Genomic DNA, 21,375 nt, shown 5'->3' on the forward strand with positions numbered 1-21,375 from the left:
GCACTGCCAATATTCTTTAGTTGACATAAATCACAATTTCACAAACATTTGCTGAACTTGCTAAGCACACATGCCTATCAAAATCAGAATCTATTTGATAACAAATACACATTACCTTTCTTTCCTTAGGATGCTTTGTTTTGCTTTCAGATTTTTTTTCCACAAATACTAGTTCACTACCAAATATTTCTCAAAAAAGTTCATTTTGTAAGTGAAGAAAATTAGTAAATCAGTTAATAGTACCTACTTAGTAATACTAAAAAACTTCAAGATTCCTTTCTAAGGAATTCATGTTTGCTGTTAAAATGATCAGGTCAGCGATTTCCTTTAAAAACAAAATCCAGTAATTGCCATCTTCCAAGTGTCTTATCTTTACACCACACAAATTTGCAAGTTTTTTTCTTTTTTTCTGTGGTGAGAATTTTAAGATCTACTCTCTTTACACTTATACAATACAGTATTATTAACTATAGTCACCATGTTGTACATTACTAAAACTCTTTAATTCATTTAGATTTCCAAACTATATCTAATTTTGCTAGCCACTGTTTTCAAACTTCCAAGTGCAACTCTAAGATTTTTTCCACTTCCAATCCGTCCTAATATCCACAATCATTTTGACTGTCTCCACCTGAACATAGTTTGTATGGAAATCAGAACTACCCAAAATATTTCAAGACATTTTTCATTTTGTTAACTTACACTAAGTCTTCTACAAATTTCCTTATCACGATTGCAAAGCTAATGAAGAACAGGAAAAAAGAGGGAAGGATGCACAGGAAAGAAAAGGAAAAGGATCTACTGGAACTTAGTGAAAAACTAGCCTATGATTCCTGTAATTCAACACTTCAAATGCCAACGCTACCATCTTTCACTGATCCAGGCAAGTCCCCAAATAACAAACACACCTGTTCTGGCATTACAACTTGGAACTCAGAAGAAACAATAGTAAAAGAGTTGGTAGGTTCCCAGACATGACCCACAAGAGTCTGTTTATTTCATGACATTTCTGAACTAGTCTGCGTTCTAGACTCATTCGCGTCTGGAGACAGTGTTTAGGAGAAATCCTGACTGCCAACACCTAACAGTATCATCAAACAAAATTCACTTAACTTTTCCGAGTCCTAATTTCCTCATCTGTAAGAGAAGTCAGCCTATCACAGAGAGTTTCTGTAAGGATTAAAGATAATACAAATCAACCAGCACAGACTGTTCTCAGCACAGAGTAGGTACTCAAAAAACAGAAGCAATTATATTCCTCTTCCCTTTCCTAGTACCCTCTTCATACATTCTTTTTATCCTCTGTGTTGCAATAAGCACCCCATTCAGTAGTCACTAAAAGGAACTTAGGATTCAGAATCAGAAAATTTGGGTTTGATTCCAAGCACTCTCTCACACAAGACATGGGACTTTAGGCTAGATAGTCAATGTCTCTGAACCTCAGACTGCTTACCTGGAAAGAAAGAAAAAGAAAGAGAGGAAGAGAGGAAAGAAAGAAAAAAAAAGAAAAAGAAAAGAAAGAAAGAAAGAAAAAGAAAGAAAAAGAAAGAAAGAAAAGAAAGAGGAAGGAAGGAAGAAAGAAAAGAAGAAAATCATAGAATTATAATAATGTTAAAGTTTATAAACTGTACAGTACGAAAAACGTTAGCTTTTACCTACTCCAAAGTACTTCCCCTCAGAAATTACCTGCCTTCCAAGATCACGTGGGTATAATGAGCAAATGACCATAAATAGACTGCATGGGTGGAGGGAAGCAGGCTAAACTAAGCAGCTCACTGATGATGGGCTTTCATCCTCCCAGACCTCACTTGTTAACCCAAATAAAGCTTTTGTTGGGGGAATTCCAGGCAGAAAAATTAAATTAAAAAATTAAGCTGTATTGACACAACACTGTAAACTGACTACACCTCAATTAAAAAAAAAAAGTTAAGCTGTAAGAAAGATTTTTCTGTCCTTACCCAATGTAGCAATGTGCATGCTGAGAAACGTTTCTTAAGCAGTTTCTACTCCATTTCACTTAGATCTCCTTCCATTTCCCCAAAATAGTTTCCATGATAAAGGCAGTATAGACCCTAAGGTAGAGCCAAGAGAACTGGCCAGATGAATAAATGTGTTCAAGTTGAAGACTGATCATCCTTGACATCCACCAGAAAAATTCAAACTAAAGATGGAAAAAGGCAGATTTTTCTTTATGTCTATATAAATGTCTATACAAAAAAACTTTTAATTTTGAGTATTATTTTCCCAGAAGAATTTCAAAAACCCTATCCTTTTTAAGATAGTGGACTCTTTAGAGAAGTCTCTCTTGCTATTAATAATACAATTTGATAATGAAAGTCAACAGGACCAAAAGAGCTAATAAAGTGCTCAAGAACTCAATGGCACCACAGCCAAAAGAACCTGCCGGCTAAACTCCTTACCTGAACTGTCGCTCCATATTGTAGGAAAGGAACAAAATGAAAAGAATTCTCAAGATTAAAACACTCAGGCAATAATTTAACTCATCTTGGGTATAAAAAATTCTCAAAACACAAGTAACCATATATACTTTCCCCAACAGAAGGTATGTTTACACAGGGTGTTGGCTATTACCCATCTGATCACAGAAGGGAGAGAGAGAGATCTCAAAAGACATCTAAATGGGTATTTCTGGTACTGTTTGTTCCCTCTTCACAGCACCACAGCACATCACGAAGACAGCTAACACTACATCAACTTCTACAAAGTCCTCATCATCTTCTGAGCCTGTCTGAGCCTGACTCTGTCCAAGTCTCTTGGGAAGGCAGCTAGCGGCCAGCTTCATGCAGCCCACAGTTTAAAAGCTACTAAGATATACACTGCCGTGTGTGAATTTCATCTTTCCCCTCCACCCCCAATAAGACCTGAATATCTCACTGGTGTCAAGTTTAGGACCATCAGAAAAAAAAAAAAAAAAACTTGGGGCACCATGGTTACAGGACTACATGAGAAATAGCATGATTTATTTAATTAGGGATATAATGAACTTTAAAAGTGCTTCAAAGTTACATGTTGGTGCCAAGAGGGGAAAATGAAAGAGGTCAGGGGAAGGAAAAAAAAACAAAACTTTACAGCCCACAACTATCTGAAAAAGAAATAGTCAACAGACAGGTTAAAACACGTTTGCATTTGCCAAGACGTAGCAGTTACCACACCATATACTTGTCGGATTTCCCAACACGCAAAACAAAAAGAAGCCATCCCTTTTGAAGTACTTATCTGCTGACTTCTACTAAAAAATGACCTTCCTGTGCTCTCCCTCTGATTTTCAAAATCTTTAAAAAACCTTCAGCAAATTGAGATTCACCTCAATTTTAAGGCTTTTCAAATGAAGTTGAATAAAACTTGCATACTTTTTAATATCGATAAACTACAAGATAACTTTTCTATTTGAAAACTATATCCACAATTCTACTAGATTATAGAATATTTTTAAAGAGCTAAATATAAAGTTTGCAAAAAAGCAAGTAATACAGTAGACACGGCAGGCATTCAACAAGTTTATCAGTGGAATTCCTAAACTAAAAGCTTGAAAAAATTTGAGATAAATTCCTAGTAGTGCTACTGAAGATACAATGTTACTAATATGGAAATTGAGAAATATTCAAAATATTCTGCAAACAGTATCTCCTTCTAAAAATAGAGGAAAAGTATTTGCCAAAACAGAAACGATTGGTTCTTAAAAATGATAATCACATGGGATGCATTTCTATAAATATTTGAGTTTTGAGTTGCAATAACCCTAACCTTTCAAAGCACATTTTGGTCATGTCTTACCATTAACAAGCGAATTTCTGGTGCCATTACACTGATACAAAGGACTCTGATACTTTTATTTGCTTCTACTGCAAACTGTTCGTTTACGCTGTTACAGATCTACAAACCAAACTATCACAACATAATTCACTTTAAATCATTAATATAAAAGCAAACAACCAACAATCTGTCAAGATAAGGTCCCAAGAAGTTTCTAATAAATCTATAGTAACACTTTACGTTACGGTTCTTAGCCTAAATCTGTTCCGTAATTTACTGGGATTCATTCTATCCATGTACTTAGGTTGGAGAGAAACCTCAAAAAAAAAAAAAAAAAAAAAAGCAAGCAACCGGCGATTACACCATTCTATTTTAAGTTACTTAGGAAGCCAGCAGTTCAAGAACTTTTGGGGAAGAGAGAGTATTTAAGCCATTTTTCCAAGTAGTTAAGAATAATCTGTGTTTTATACTAACGATCGCCCTAACAGCCTCTAGAATATATCACGGTGGGGCGGAAGTGAAAATGATGAGAAGGGGGAAAAACCCGACTTGAAAACGGACAGGCAGGCAGATTTACAAACCTTCAATTAAAGGAATTTTGAGATTAACTTCTCTTCGACGGCATCCCTCGCTCCCCACCCGCTTCCTCCTCTCCTCGGGGAGGTCTGTGTAATGTGACTCATGACCAATTTTTTAAAAAATAAATAAATAAAAGACACACCCTCTGGGCTGAACTGACATAATCTCCCCCACCCCACCCTCCCCCGACACACACCCCGCTTTTCCTCTCCCTCCTGCCGCTCCTCCCTGAGCCTCGTCCTGGCTCTCCCCCTTGCTCTCCAGGTCCGAGACCCCTCGGCCGGCCGGGTGGCGGCGCGGCGGCCGCGGGGGCTCCAGGACGGAAGCCCGGTGAGTGGAGGGCAGTCGGAGGGCCGGAGCCGCGCGACTCGGGGGGGCCGAGCCCGCGGGGAGGCGGACGGCTGGGGGGCGCCGGGCCCCCTCGCCCATTTTCTCTCTCGGTTTCTAGGGTTTGAACCACCACAGCCACTTCCTGTATCGCAGCCCTACTCCCGGAGCCCAGCCACTTGCCCTCTCCCCGGTTGGGGTTGGGGCTGTGATTGGGGTTGGGGCTGTGATTGGGGTTGGGGCTGGGGTTGGGGCTGCCCCTGAGGTTCGAGCAGGTCTCCACCCCGCCCGGCGGGCTGGTACTCGGGCGGCCGGCGGCGGGTCCTCGGCCCGGCCGGCCGGCCGGCCGGCGCGCGCCTGCGCCCCTCACCTGTATGTAGTTGTTTTCACAGTAGTCCGCCACCCGGGTCAGGTTCTGGTAACTCTCTATCAGCGCCCTCTTGCCAGACGGGATCTCCTCCTCTAGTAACATCTGCAGCTCTGCCATTTTCCACCCCTCCGCATCGCTTCCTCTCGCGTTAAAGAGACGGAGACAGCAAGGTCCGCGGAGGCTCCGAGCACCTCACAGCCCGGATACAAACCGCCTGCCCGCCCTCCCGCCTGGTATTGTGGGACGGCACCTCCTCTTCTTCCTCCTCACTCTCTCCACCCGCCTCCACCCACTTCGCGCAGCCGCCTTACCCTCGCTCTCTCGCGAGCCTTGTCGACTTTCCCTCCTCCCCTTCCCGCGATCATGGGATGTTTTTTTTCCTTTGGCGTGGCCTTCTGTGAATTGTAGTTTCTCACAGGCTTAGCGGCCCATGAAAGGCGCATGCGTCCAGGGAGCCTTCGCAAAAGAATGGGAACGGGTGTAATTTAAGGAGTCGGAAGGAGGGTGGTGGTTAAAGTCCCGAGTTCCTTGACAGCTCCGAGAGATGGCGCCACAGGGTGAGTCTAGAGAATAAATCCTGTTCCCGAGAAGGCTGTGAAGCTTGGCAGAACTTGGTTAACTAGGAAACGCCCGTGAATCAGAGATAGTTTGATAAGGATTAAAAAGGACTACAACATAGAAACCTCCAACTCTTAACTTCCTTTGTCTTTTTAGAGATAAGCAACTCAGGCTTTACTTTTAAACTTCTGCCGCCCTCGGTTCACTTAAAAGTGAGCTAACACTTGTTACTGAGAGCTCTATACCAAGCAATGTACAAGTTGAGTAAGGATGCTCTGTACCCTTAAAAACCCACAATTTTAAAACACACATCTATAATCTATAAAAAATATTGAATCACTATGTTGTACACCTGAAACTGAAATGGAGTCCCTTTAAAACCCAGGTCCTTTATTGAGTTTATGATTAATCTCTTATCCAAAACTTCATTCCATTTCTTTCTCCCCCACCCCCTTCTCAATCCTGCGCTAAATGAACACTAATCAATCACCCTCAGGTGACTAAAGTTACTGCTGTTAATACCATGTTAACATACGAAATTGCTGTTACGGATATCATCATTAAGGTACAAACTCTCCAGGGCAAGGTGAGCTCACAGGCCCGCAAGTCATGGACCACCTGGCCAGGGAATCATAAACAGGAGACATTCTGATTCCCTAAACCATGTCACAATGTGATGCTTAATCCCAGTTTATTTGTTCCTCCCCTTTAAAACACCTGTAACTCAAAGACCAAGCTGGGGTGGATCTAAGGCTTGTCTCCCACTCCCTTGTTTAGAGCCCTACAATGAATTCTTATTTTGCTGCAAACTCCCACTGATTGAGTTTGGCTCTCTGAGCCATGAGCCCTTTGCTTAGTGACAAAAACTAAGATTGTAAATCAACTATACTTCAGTTAAAATTGTTTTAATTTTTAAAAATAAAAAATAAAAATTAACACACAATCTTTAGTACTTTTGCGTCCTAATCTCTTATTCGTTGACTCTTCTTTGCATGTCTCCCTACACTTTTGAAGTTATGTACAAGTTGTTTCTCTACCTAGTGTAAAATCAACTGCTTTGGTGGGGAGGGTATAGCTCAGTGGTAGAGCACATGCTTAGCATGCATGAGGTCCTGGGTTTAATCCCCAATACTTCCATTTAAAAAATGTACCCAAGTACCTCCCCTTCAAAAAAAGTTTTTAAATCAACTGCTTTGGAATAGTCTAAAAGACCCTATATTTCAAATTTTTCATTCCAAGAGGAACATTAAATGCTTTTGATATAATGACTATGAAAAATGTTGTCCAAAGACTGAAAAGGAAACTAATTTAAAGATCATTTAAAAGTCCATATTTTCATCTCTCCATAAAGTCATTTAGACTCAACAATAACTATAAGAATAATAACATGACTCAACCAAGTGTTTAAAAATTGACCCATCAGTAGGTATTTATTGGATATTGCCTTCAATAGGGGCATAAAATATTCAGCCTCTACAAGGAACAATTTATCACTCCTACCTGAAAGAGATAACTACCTTCAGACACCAGATTCCCAATCAAGGATTCTAAGGTCTGTAAATCAATAAATGACACACTTGCTGTAATAATCTGAAACAGACATAATAGCCTTTAATACTTATCATTAATCCAAATTATCATTTAATCCAAGCTTTTGAATTTGATGTATTTGACATATTCTATTTTTAAATTTTTCTGGGGGGGAGGGAGGTAGTTAGGTTTACTTATTTATTCATTTTTGGAGGAGGTACTGATGTATTCTTGAATTTGGTCTCTACATGAGACAGCTTTAACTAGGGAAATCACTAAGCTTGTTAATATCCATATACTGATACATTTCAACAGCATTGAGGGGGAATTCGGCAGGTGATGCTGCTTTTCTGTTTTCCAAATCCTATCAGATTTCTTTAATGCTTACACTCCGAGAGATAAATGACCTAAAGATTCTTTCCTATCTTTTTCTTCTTTTCTTTTTTAATTTTATTGAGTTATAGTCAGTTTACAATGTTGTGTCAATTTCTGGTGTACAGCACAATTTTTCAGTCATACATGAATATACATATATTCATTTTCACATTCTTTTTCACCATGAGCTACCACAAGATCTTGTATATATCTCCTTGTGCTATACAGTATAAACTTGTTTATCTATTCTACATATGCCTGTCAGTATCTACAAATTTTGAAGTCCCAGTCTATACCTCCCCCTCCCCCTTGGCAACCACAAGTTTGTAGTCTATGTCTATGAGTCTGTTTCTGTTTTATATTTATGTTCTTTTTTTTTTTTTAGATTCCACATATGAGTGATATCATATGGTATTTTTCTTTCTCTTTCTGGCTTACTTCACCTAGACTGATATTCTCCAGGGACATCCACGTTGCTGCAAATGGCATTATGTTGTCATTTTATGGCTGCATAGTATTCCGTTGTATAAATATACTACAATTTCTTTATCCAGTCATCTGTTGATGAACACTTAGGATGTTTCCATGACTTGCCTATTGTAAATAGTCCTGCTATGAACACTGGGGTGCTGGTGTCTTTTTGAATTAGGGTTCCTTCTGAATATATGCCCAGGAGTGGGATTACTGGGTCATATGGTAAGTCTATTCCTGGTCTTTGGATGAATCTCCATACTGTTTTCCACAGATTCTTTCCTATCTTCACCAAATAAGGAAATTTAACCTTAGGCAGGTTAAGAGATTTAGCTAACAGCACTGAAAATAGTAGTCAAGTTCTCCAACTTCTAAATCAGAGGTCTTTCTATTATCTAGTTAAAACTATCTGTTAAAATATTTATGATTCATATAAAGTCCATTCAATGAAGTTATCCCTTATACCTGTAAGGTGATTGAGTTGAACATGCTATCCTTTGTATTTTTACTAAAAAAAATTAGTTTCCCTTATAATTATAGTCCATAATGAGGCAATATTTTCTTACTTAAAATTAAATAGGATGTATAGCACAGGGAAATATACACAAAATGTTATGATAAATCACAGAGAAAAAAATGTGACAATGAGTGTGTATATGTCCATGAATGACTGAAAAATTGTGCTGAACACTGGAATTTGGCACAACATTGTAAAATGATTATAAATCAATAAAAAATGTTAAAAAAAAATTAAATAGGATTTGTGGGCATAAAACCATAAAACATAGCACCATACTGTAGCCACTGGCTTTCAATATTTTTTAACTTGACTCAAAATAAGAAATAATAACAACATGATCTAGGACACAGATATGTATATACATGCTGGTATAAAAGTTTCACAAAACTAAATATGGTACTCTGATACCTCTTATTCTATTTCAATTTATTTAATGCTGCTAATGACTATTCAATTGATTTCATGATCCACTACTGAATCATGACCCATACTTTGAAAGTCATTTTTCCTTTCCACTAAATTAAACACATATGACTCTGTATTAAGTTGTATTTGTTATTATCATAAATTTATGTCAAAGTATCATAAATTTGTTATCATAAGTACATATTGTCATAAATTTTTTTTTAATTACAGTTATTAACAGACCAGAAAAAAATGTATTCAAAGATTTAATAGAATAAAATTTAGCTGAACTAAAGGACCTGAATTTCCATATCAAAACAGCTTACCTTGTATAACCCTAACCAAAATCCTAACAGATTTTTTGTTAAAATTGACAAGGTGATTCTAGACTTATCTGGAAATGTAAAGGCTTTAGTATAACCAAGACAATAGAAGAATGAAATTAGAGGACATACACTACCAAATTTCAAGATTTACTAAACAGCTACAGAAATTAACACAATGTGGACTTGGTGAAGAACATACAAATAGTTCTTTGGAACAGGCACAAATATATGCAGAAACTTAATTTATGACAGAAGTGCCAATGGAATTCAATGGAGGAAAAGATTCTTTTTTTCCCAATCAACGTGCTGGAGCCAGTAGACATTTGTTTTGTTTATTCCAGTGAACACTGAAACTACATCACACCACCTTCCAAGATTTATTCAGGATATATCATGGTTCCAAATGTAAAAGGTAAAGCAATAAAGCCTCTTCAAGAAAACACAGGCAAAGGTTTCTTAACCAGAATACAATAAGCACTAACAAAAAAAAGAAAAAAGATGATAAACTGCTTTTTAATAAAATGAAAAGTTAAGCCATCGTATTCATTTCCTGTTGCAGCTGCAGCAAATTACAACAAATGTAGTGACTTAACAGGAATTTATTACCTTAAAGCTCTGGAGATCAGGGGTCTCAGTTGTCTAAAATTAAGGCATCAGGAGGGCTTTGTTCCTTTGGGAGAGTCTAAAGGAGAACACATGACCTTGCCTTCTCCAGCTCCTGGAGCCTACCTGCATTCCCTGGCTGTGACCACTTTTTCCATCTTCAAGTTAGCAGCAAAGCGTCTTCAGATCTCTCTCTGACTCTTCTTCTGTTATCACAACTCCTTCTCTTTGACTCTGACCATCATCCCTCCCTCTTGTAAGGACTGTGTGACTACATATGTCCCTCCCAGATAATCCAAAATAACCTTCCCATCTCAAGATTCTTGACTTGATTACATCTGCAAATTCCCTTTGGCCATGTAAGGTAATAAACGCACAGTTTTCAGGGATTAGGATGTTGCCATCTTTGAGGGGCCATTAGTCAGCCTACTATAGCCATCATTAAAATTAAAATGCTTTGTTCATGAAAAGACACTATTAAGAAAGTGAAAAGATAAGCCACAACACATACATTAGACAGAGGACTTGTATCTGGAATATATTAAAAAACAAACAAACAAACAAAAAACTCCTTCAAGTCAACAAACAAAAGACGATCCAATTTTTAAAAAATGACAAAAGAAAACAACTTCACTCCAGAAAGGCCAATAAATATATGAAAAAGTACTCAACTCATTATTCATCAAAGGAATGCAACTTAAAACCATAGTAAGATAACTATGCTCTACCAGGATGTAGTGTGAAATTTAAAGACTATGCTATACATCCATTAGAATGGCTGAAATAAAAAATCCTGACATAGCAATATTAAGAAGGTAGAGTCACTATAAACTGACAATACTTCAATAAAAAGGAAAGAAAGAAAGAAACAAAGCAAGAAAGCACGCAAGCAAGAATGACTGGACTCTCATATGTTACTGGCTGCAAAATGCACACAGCCACTTTGGAAAACAGTTTAGCAGTTTCTTATAAAGCCAAACATATACCTAATAAACAACCTAGCAATCCTACTCCCAGATATTTACCCCAAAGAAACAAAAACTTATGTTCACACGAAAACCACCATGTGAATGTTTATAGTAGCTTTATTCATAATCACTAAAAGCTGGGAACAACTCAAATGTCCTTCAGGCGGTTACCAGATAAACAAACTGGTACATTCAAGTAACAGACTGCTACTCATCAGTAACATTTAATGAATACATACACAGAGTCATGGGTGAATCTCAAATGCACTTTGTAAGTGAAAGAAGCCAGACACCCCCTCCAACAGTACCCAGTGTTGGCACAATATATTACTATATTTAGCGTGCACACACACACACAAGGGTATATATCTGAATACACAAGTGTAAAAGGGCACAATCACGTTGGAAAACTGTTTGGCAGTACCTGTTAAAGCTAAATATACACCTCCTTAAGATCCAGCAATTCACTCCTAGGTGTTTATTCAAGAAAAATATATATATATGTCCACAAAAGGATATATGCAAGAATGCTCATAGCATCTTTATTCATAGTAGCCCCAAAATGGAAACAAACCTTAAGCTTACTATCAAGAGAAAGGATAAATAAATAGTGGTATGTTCACACAATGGAAAACTACACGGCAATAAAAGAAACAAACTACTGATAAATGTAACAACATGGATGAATGCGTTGCTAGATGCACTCTCAGGGAGGAAAGATGTTTTAGCGAGTGAAATTAACCAGACATAACATAGTACATCCTATATGGTTTCATTTCTATGAAATTCAAAAACAGGCTAAAGTAACCAGTAATGACAAAATTCAGAATTAGTTAATGGTCATAAGGGATAGAATGAAAAGGAACATGAGGAAATCTGGGGCACCAGGAATAGCCTGTATCTTTAACTGGTCGGTAGTTACAGGGGTGCATATGTTAATAAAAATCATCAAACTGTAATCTTAAAAGTAGTGTGCTTTGTGGGGAGGGTATAGCTTAGTGGTAGAGTACAGGTTTAGCACGCATGAGGATCTGGGATCAATCCCCAGTACCTCCATTAAATAAATACATAAATAAATAAACAAACCTAATTATCTGCCCCCAAAACAAACAAATAAAAAAACACAATAAAGTAAAATAAGTAGTGTGCTTTACACAATTTACTGTATGTATATTATACCTCAATTTAAAAATGAATAAATAAAATTTTTTATAAAATCTCACCTATAAAAAGGAAAAATCAACACAGAATATCAAGAACAAAACATATACATCTTGGCAAATTGATTGAATTTTAAAGATAAAAAATAAAGGAATCTTCTATAGAAAAAGCAGGCTACTATCAACAGAAAAAATAGCAAGCCAACCTTCTCCTCTGCGATAGAAGTCAAAAAACAATAGGAAAAAGTCTATCAAATCCTGAAATGAAATGATTCAGTGATTCTTTACCTAGTGTGGAAGATGAAAACATCTAAATGTAAAGTTAAATATAGTTCACTGTAGAAGTCTGAATTGGATTAATATAAATAATTGGTTATTAGAATATCAAAGATAAAATGAAAAAGCTTAAAGACTTACCAGAGAGAATAGACAGATTTTTCTACAAAAGAATGACAATTAGTAGAGCTCTTATCAACACTAATGGATACAGGAGATAAAGGAGTTACATCCTGAGAATGTTGAGGGAAAATAACTCTCAATCTCGAATTTAAATCCAACTGTCAGTCCAAGGATGATATGGTTCAGACATAGAGGAGTTTACTACCCTAAAAAACCTTCAATTTAACCCTTTAACTTTCAATTAAAAAATTGTTTTAAATGTGGATGGAAAATAACGAATAAAAGAAACAATGAAAATCAACTGCATGGGGGAATTTGATTCCTAAGTCTTAACAAAATAACAAATCTTTTCAAGTTAAAAAAATTAAATATGTGGGATTTTTCCTATGGTATTTTAAGAGAAAAAAAATTGACCTACACATAGCTTAGAAGAGACACCTATAAAAGCCATATTGAAATAAAGGGATAGAAAAATATTTATCAGGCAAATATTAACCTAAAGAAAACCATTATGGAAATATGTCAAAGTGATTACAACCAAGCCCAAAAAACATTACACAGGATAAAAGAAGACATGGATGATAATAGTAAAAGGAATAATGTATCAAGAAGATAAATAATTATGACTTTGTAGCAGCCAACAGCACAGCCTTTAGAAATATAAAGCAAAATCTTTATGAGGAAAACTTGCAATTATCAACAACCATAAATGGATGGTTTCTTTTTATTTTATTTTTAAATTTTTATTTAATTTTCTTCATAAATGAAAGATTTTAACACATTCCTATCAGAGACCAAAGAAGCAAGCAAAAAGTAGATATAAAATATTTGAACAAATTAAGAAAAAAAGTACAAATGTTCAACATTAGCTATGAAAGAGAGGACAATGACAAAAAGGAAGAAATTTCCACACTTCCCAGAGTGACCAGGTTGAATAATAAATATCAATTCTCTCTGTATCTCCTTCAGTTTAATTGATTGGGAGGAAGGAGGTAGAGACAAATTGTGTGAACAAGTTAATGTTCTTTATTTGTGCAGGGATGAAGGATGCAAACTCTCTTCTAAAAGATATTTTAATTTGAGATTCAAAAACTTGTGCCTCATTGAAATGAGTCAAAGACCTAAGTGAAAGAGATCAAACTATAAAATTTCTATAATAAAATTTGGGGAAAAAATTTGGGAGAAAATCTTAGTATGCCTTGGGTTAAGCAAAAACCAAAAAGGATACAAAAACATGAAATATGAAATAAAAAATGATAAATTGGATTTCACGTAAATTAAAAACATTTGCTACTAAAAAGACATTGTTAGCAAAAGGAAGTACAGCATGGTGACTATAGTTAATATTATTATATTGCATATTGGAAAATTGCTAAGGAAGAAGATCTTAAAAGTCCTCATTATACACACACAAAAGTTTTGTAACTATATACGGTAACAGATGTTAACTAGACTTGCGATCATTTTGCAATCTATAGAAATATCATTATGTTGTACATCTGAAACTAATGTTATTTGTCAATTATACCTCAATAATAAATAATAAAACCAAATGAAAACACAAACCATGTATTGGAAGAAAATACTTGCAAAACAAATATTTAATAAAGGAATTATATCCATAATATATAAAGAATTCCTACAATTCAATAATAGAGTGACAAATAAATCAATTTTTTAAAAAGTCTGAGGAGGAAGGTAAAGCTCAGTGGTAGAGCTCATGCTTAGCATGCAGGAGGTCCTGGGTTCAATCCCCAGTACCTCCATTAAAAATAATAAATAAATGAACCTAATTACCTCCCTCCCTAAAAATAAAATTAAGAAAAATAATAAAAACATTTAAGGGGAGGGTATAACTCAGCGGTAGAGTGTGTGCTTAGCATGCGTGAGGTCCTGGATTCAATCCACAGTTCCTCCTGTAAAAATAAATAAGGAAAGAAACCTAATTACCCTCCCCCTCCAAAAAAATAAAAACAACAAAAAACAACCCAAAAAACCCCCCAAAAAACTAAAAGTCTGCAAGATTTGAAGAGACACTTCACCAAAGACATACGATGGCAAAAAAATACACACAAAAAATGCACAACGCCATTACTCATTAAGTTACTGAAAACTTAAACCACAATAAGATACCACTACACAACCAATAGGATGACTACCTTCTTCTGCCGCTCCTGGTGCTGCTTGTGTGCTCGTTCGGTGCGGACCTGGTACCTCTTTTGTGAAGTGGTAGCTGAGGAGACTCCGGCGCTCGCCATGGCTGACGAAAAGCCCAAGGAAGGAGTCAAGACTGAGAACAACGATCATATTAATTTGAAGGTGGCGGGACAGGATGGTTCTGTGGTGCAGTTTAAGATTAAGAGGCATACACCACTTAGTAAACTAATGAAAGCCTATTGTGAACGACAGGGTTTGTCAATGAGGCAGATCAGATTCCGATTTGATGGGCAGCCAATCAATGAAACAGACACACCTGCACAGTTGGAAATGGAGGATGAAGATACAATTGATGTGTTCCAGCAGCAGACAGGAGGTGTCTACTAAAAAGGGAACCTACTACTTTTACTCCAGAATTCTGTTGCTCCAGACCAAGAAGACATTCTCAATTAGAAGATGGCAATTTGGTTCCACCACATCCTGACTACTACAGTATATTTTTCTCTATTCTTTCATTTTCCCTTTCCCCATTCCTTTATTGTACATAAAGTAACTGGTGTATGTGCACAAGCATATTGCATTTTTTTTTAAACTAAATGGCCAATGGTATGTTTCGATCGACATCAAATGGAGATGGGATGGGGAAAAATACTGGTTCTGTGAAAATACCCCCTTTCTCCATTAGTGGCATGCTCATTCAGCTCTTATCTTTATATTCCAGTAAGTTATTTTGCACTCACTGTTTAACAAAAAAACAACAACATAAAAATCCTTGCATACCTTGTTCAATTGGAGAATTTTAATGTTTTTCATTTATCATTGTAAAACCAAGGACAATTTTATAACTTTTTTGTACATAGCTGTTACATGTAGGGCAATCTGTCTTTAAGTAGGGATAAATTACTCTAAAAGAAATGAATCCTAGATAGTTTTCCCTTCAAGTCAAGTGTCTTGTTGTTTAAATAAACTTCTTGTTTAAAATGAAAAAAAAAATAGGATGACTAAAATTTAAATGATTGATATTACCAGAGCTATAGAGGATGTGGGCCAAATGTAACTCTCATAAACCAGTAGTAAGAACACAAAATGGTAAGGCCATTTTGTAAAACAGTTACATAGTTTCTTATAAATGTAAAACACACTTATCTTATGATCCTGCAATTCGACTCCCAGGTATTTACCCAAGTAAAATGAAAACACATGTCCACAGGAAAACATGAGCAAATGTCCAAAACAGCCAAAACCTGAAAAGAACCATATGTCCATGTGGATAAACTAACTCTAATATATCCATATAATGGAATATTATTGAACACTAAAAAGGAACAAACTGATACATGCAACAACATGGATGAACCACAAAAGCATTATGCTCAGTGAAAGGAGACACACAAGAGCCTACATGCTGTATGATTCCACTTAAATGAAATTTTAGAAAAGGCAAAACTACAGTGACAGAAATCAGATCAGACTTTGTCAGAGGCCAGAAAAGTGGGGAAGTGACGCCAAATAAACTTTTATTGGTGATGGAAGTGTAATATATCATAACAGCAGTAGGGGTTACATGACTATATTTGTCAAATCTCATTGAATTGCCCACTTACAATTGATGAGTTTTATTGTAACTAAATTACATCCAACTGCAGCTGACCCCAGAAAGTACACGAAGGAGAAAAATCCTTTGTTTCAAATATAAAGAACAGAAAAAAAAACTATGTATTTTTGTTGCCTTTGATATATGATGAAAAGTCATACAACCCAAAAAGATAGGAGCTAGCTTGCCTCTCCCAGTAGTAAAGGTGGCTAAATGGTCAAGAGTTAACATTAAGAATTACAGGTACATTGTGACACTAAATTATGAGCATCGGACTAACTTTTGAGAGTCCAGCTTCTCTCCCATGATGTGTACTTTCATGCTATTTATTGATTTAGTATTTTTCTGTCATTTTTTTCAAATAAATGTCAACAGAATAAAAAATAGCAGTATTAAACTTGATGGATTCCTTCAGCTCAAGTTGAAAACCAGAACTTGTACATTTCATTTCATGAATGTCTAGTCAAGCCAATCAATCAGGTCCTGAAAAACAGTTTGCAACTACAAATTCTGCACATGGGCATGGGGAGAAATTGAAATTTCATGTATTCCACTTTGAAATAGCAGATTGCTGACAATCACAAAGATCTATTTCAGAGGGATGAAGAGATGTGCCAGGCAAAATCGTAGTTTGGACTAGTCTGGTACATAATCACTTGTTATCTGGCATACAAGGAGGGACACTGCATATACTTAGTGAACCCCAGGCTTCTGCGAAACTAATTCACAGCATCGCATCCCAGGATGCGAAATAGAGAGTGGTCAGCAAACCACAATGCAAAGGAGTGATGTTGTATACTGGACAGAAACCAGGAGCCAGGCAACCAGAGCTTTGCCCCCAACCCCCACCCCACCTCCACTACACTATGTGACATGATCACGTTCTCTAAATTTGAAAAAAGCAAAGAAAGGGGAGTCTATTACTCTGCTCAGGTTGCCATAACAAAATACCAAGATTGTGTGGCTTAAACAACAGAAAAGTATTTTCTCAGTTCCGGAAGCTGGAAGTCCAAGTTCAAGGAGTCAGTAGGTCTGTTTTCTCCTGAGGCCTCTCTCCTGGACTCAGAAGTGGCCATCTTCTCACTTTGTCCTCACCTGGCCTTTCCCCAGTGTCTCTCTGTGTATCCTAAGTTCATCTTTTGATAAGGACACTGGTAATATTAGGGTAGGGACGGACCCTGTGACCTCACTTAACCCTAACTACCCCTTTAAATGCCCTATCTCCAAATAATTTCACATTCTAAGGTACTTTAGGTTAAGACTTCAACATAATGAATTTTGGAAAGGACACAGTTTAGCCCATTACAGGGAGTTAAGTGACATTCTAGGATTCGACAGACTTCAATTATTACCTCTCCTTTCCTTTCAAATTAACAATACCACCCGGAATGCCCAGAATCCCCAGAAAGGAAAGGAAGGTTGAGAGGACATTCCAAAAAGTTAGGAAGACCCACACAAGATAAGAAGATTTCAGAGGATGAAATGAATTGTGAACCCTCCTTCAAATTTTACTATAGTTGATGGTAGGTGTCCTTTTATGCAGAGTCAGGATATTTGTAGCAGGCCAAACCCACAGGCTAGTTTTCAGGCAGGCCTGATTCTTTAAACACAGAAAGATCTTTCTTGGACACGTTAAGCCAAGCCACTACAGAATGTCAGTGTTATTTTAGTGTGGGGCAAGCTGTTATCATGAAATAATTGAAAATTAGCAATGGCAAAAAATAAAATGTGCCTGGGGAGCTTGGGGAAAAAATATACCCTTTAAGTGAAATTCATGTTGGGTTTTCTTCTTTTTCCAGAAGCTGAAATATTTCCAGCATGATTTGAATGAATTAATCACTTGTTAATTTCGGAAGCTGCTGAATCAACACATCCTCCTCCACCTCCCTCTCCAGACTTCAGTAGGATGTTGCAAGCAGCAATTGACCTTGCCGGCAATAACAAAGGTCTCATTCTTTGAACCTACTGGTGGACTGGGTGCTAGTAATGGCCCTTCCCTGAACTTTGTCCCTTCAACCCTTCCAGTGGTTTTATAAAGCCCTTGCTGTTGGAAATATCTAGAGCAATTTATCTTTTCCTGACTAGTGCAGTCAAACAAAATGACATTTAAAAGTCTAAAGACAAAAGATAATCCATATAAAGTTAGTGTTTCTTTAGTGGAAGTTACAGAAAAGAATTGCAGATAGCATAAGAAAGAAAAAAAAGTGGGGGAGGAAAAAAGAAAAAAAGAGAATTATATTATGAAAATTCAGTCTTACTCATAGAACTCAAAAATACAAATGCAATCAGTCCTAAGCAAGTACTAGTAATAATCATTTGGAAGGTCACCAAGAGCTTGGTATTTCTATTTAGTGTCTTGATTCTTTGCCAAAAGTTTTGTTGTTGTTGTTTGTTGTTTTCATTTGCTATCCTTTCTTTTTAAATTTTTTTTAAATTGAAATATAGTCAGTTTACAATGTTGTGTCAACTTCTGGTGTATGGCACAATACTTCAGTCATATAGGAACAACATGTATTTGTTTTCATATTCTTTTTACCATAAGTTACTATAAGATATTGAATATGGTTTCCTGTGCTATGCAGTATAACCTTGCTGTTTATCTATTTTATATATAGTAGTTAGTATCTGCAGATCTTAAACTCCCAATTTATACCTTCCCTCCCCTTTCCTCCCTGGTAACCATAAGAGAGACTATGAATAGAGAGGCAGAATACTGTAAAAAGGGAATGGGGGGGTGGGTATAGCTCAGTAGTAAAGTACATTCTTAGCATGCACAAGGCCCTGGGTTCAATCCCCAGTATTTTCATTAAAATAAGTAAATAAACCTAATTATCTCCCTAAAAACAAAAGAAAAATTAAAAAAAAGAAGAAAAAAAAGGAAGTAGAAACTATAAAGAGGAGCTAATTAAAAACAGAAAATTCAATGGCTGAAATGAGAGCTGAGCTAAAGGCAGTCAAAAGCATACTAGATAATGCAGAGGAACAAATAATTGACTTAGAAGACAGGGTGACAGAAGTCACCCAATCAGATCAACAGACAGTAAAGCAAGTAAAAACTAAGCAAGGGGAGGGTATAGCTCAGTGGTAGAGCATGTGCTTAGCATGCATGAGGTCCTGGGTCCAATCCCCAGTACCTCCATTAAAAAAAAAAAAAAAGCCAGTGAAAGCAATATAAGGGACCTATGCGATAATATACAGAATGCCAATGTATGCATAATAGGGGTTCCAGAAGGAGAAGAAAGAGAAAAGGGGATTGAAAAAGTATTTGAAGAAATTGTGACTGAAAACTTCCTAAACCTAAAGAGGGAAACAGATATCCAAATACAGGAAGCACAGAGGGTCCCCAACAAGAAGAACCCCAATAAACTTTCTTTTGCTACCCTGTCCAAATGGTGGAGAGCATGGCAAATTTGGCTCCCAAGTTTGACCATTCAAGAAGCCCATCCCAGGTTTGAAATTCCTCAGTTCCACATCCACATTCCTCAAAAAGAAAATATGATAAGTCCAATTTGAATTGGCTCATCTTTCCAATCATTGACTTTGGCAATGGAGACATATTCAATAGTAGAAGCATGGTTACTTGAATCACCCTGAGATTGGCGTGGGAAGTTTCCAGAGAGAGAGTAAATAATCAAGGAAAACAATAGTGTCAGATGTCCACTACAGCTAGGAAAAAAATTTTTTTGTACTCTTTTTTAATTGAAGTATAGTTAGTTTACAATGTTGTGTCAATTTCTGATGCCGAACCTAATGTTTCAGTTATACATACACATGCATACATGCATTTTCATTTTCATTATAAGTTAAAAGATATTGAATCTAGTTCCCTGTGCTATACAGTAGAAACTTTTTGTTTATCTATTTTGTATATAGTAGTTAGTGTCTGCAAATTTTGAACTCCCAGTTTATCCTTTCCCATCCCTTTTATTCTCTGGTAAGTTTGTTCTCTGTGTCTGTGAGTCTGTTTCTCTTTTGTAAATAAGTTAATTTGTGTCCTTTTTTTTTTTTAAGATTCCACAAATAAGTGATATCATGTGGCATTTTTCTTTCTCTTTCTGGCTTACTTCACTTAGAATGACAATCTCCAGGTCCTTCCATGTTGCTGAAAATGGCATTATTTTCTCCTTTTTATGGCTGAGTAGTATTCCATTGTATATATATATCACAACTTCTTTATCCAGTCATCTGTTGATGGACATTTAGGTTACTTCCATATCTTGGCTATTATAAATAGTGCTGCTGTAAACACTAGGGGTGCACGTGTCTTTTCAAATTGTATTTTTCTCCAGATATATGCCCAAGAGTGGGATTGCTGGCTCATATGGTAAGTTTTTTAAGGAACCTCCATACTGACCTCCATAGTGGCTGTACCAATTGACATTCCTACCAACCATCCTTTCTCCATTAATTTTTAATTCCTATCTATCTCTGGTTTCTTGATTCTGTCCCATTAAACTATATAGCTTTTCCTCAGTCAACATCAAACTCTTATTAATTACTAATGATTTTTAAGTCTGCTGTTTGGCAGTGCCAATCCTTTGTGGTAGGGACTGGTACCTGTTCACTAAGCCCAGTTTTCTTTTTTTTCTAGAACTTCAGATGGACTAAAAATTTCCAGTCTTGCTTGAAGTTAATGGGATCAGTATATGCCACTTCCAGAGCTGGCTCCTAAAAACCTACTGAGATTCTGTCTTCTCTCTAACCTCTTCTGGCTAGATGTAGTAGATCTGAGACTCTGAGGTCCTAGGGGATGATGGGGTTACTAGACAGATGGATCATGCATTCTTGGATGACGAAATGGAGCAGAGTCTACCCTCCTCCAGCTCTTCTTCCACTGACAAATAATGGACTATGGTACGTGTGAGAGAGAAACTTTACTGTGTTAAGCCTCTGAGATACTGCAGGTGTTGATTGCAGCAGGTAGCCCACCCTGATTAAGACAACCTTCTATCATGTTCCTTTTGGAATCATCTTGCCTGTTCTGGGCCTTCCTGTGGAGTTTTTAGAGTCAGTTTATAAAGTTCCACAGAGTCCTGTAGGGATTATATTTGGAGTTATAGTGTATTTATGGATTAATTTGACAAAATTTATCTTTACAGTTTTGGATATAACTATCATATATCCATTTATTGAGGTCTTTCATGCCCAGTGATAAATTTCACAATTTTTCTCTGTAAAGATACTACATTTTTTTGTTCCTAACACTTTGGAATTCATTGCTATAGTGAATGATTTTTCTATTACATTTTCTAATTACAG

General features: G+C 36.7%; 2 protein-coding genes and 1 long non-coding RNA gene across 15 annotated transcripts in view; 2 read left to right on the forward strand and 1 right to left on the reverse strand.

Moving 5' to 3' along the window:
- Window positions 1-5,329, reverse strand: part of ABI1 (abl interactor 1) — a 99,901-nt gene extending 94,572 nt beyond the window's left edge. For 12 of the 13 annotated variants that reach the window (XM_072955237.1, XM_072955234.1, XM_072955230.1 and 9 more), the window contains exon 1: window positions 5,051-5,311. In XM_072955237.1, the coding sequence (XP_072811338.1) occupies window positions 5,051-5,167 (117 nt within the window). In that variant the 5' untranslated portion in view covers window positions 5,168-5,311. Of the gene's footprint in view, window positions 1-5,050 lie in introns of all 13 variants that reach the window. The other variant, XM_072955231.1, reaches the window with a different exon arrangement.
- Window positions 5,330-14,529: 9,200 nt separating this feature from the next.
- Window positions 14,530-15,503, forward strand: LOC102539507 (small ubiquitin-related modifier 2). The gene has a single exon (XM_006208888.4). The coding sequence runs from the start codon at window positions 14,622-14,624 to the stop codon at window positions 14,907-14,909; it is 288 nt and encodes a 95-aa protein (XP_006208950.3). The 5' UTR covers window positions 14,530-14,621; the 3' UTR covers window positions 14,910-15,503.
- A 2,044-nt stretch (window positions 15,504-17,547) lies between these two features.
- LOC140691378 (uncharacterized) lies at window positions 17,548-18,172 on the forward strand. Its single transcript, XR_012067005.1, has 2 exons — window positions 17,548-17,639; window positions 17,916-18,172. It is a non-coding gene; the product is annotated as an uncharacterized lncRNA (long non-coding RNA).
- The last annotated feature ends 3,203 nt before the right edge of the window (window positions 18,173-21,375 follow it).

This window comes from Vicugna pacos, chromosome 35 (assembly GCF_048564905.1).
Source record: "Vicugna pacos chromosome 35, VicPac4, whole genome shotgun sequence".
NCBI classification, from domain to species: Eukaryota; Metazoa; Chordata; class Mammalia; order Artiodactyla; family Camelidae; genus Vicugna; species Vicugna pacos.

Coding starts and splice junctions, on each gene's coding strand:
- LOC102539507 (XM_006208888.4), top strand. CDS start 14,622: ATGGCTGACGAAAAGCCCAAGGAAGGAGTCAAGACTGAGAACAACGAT.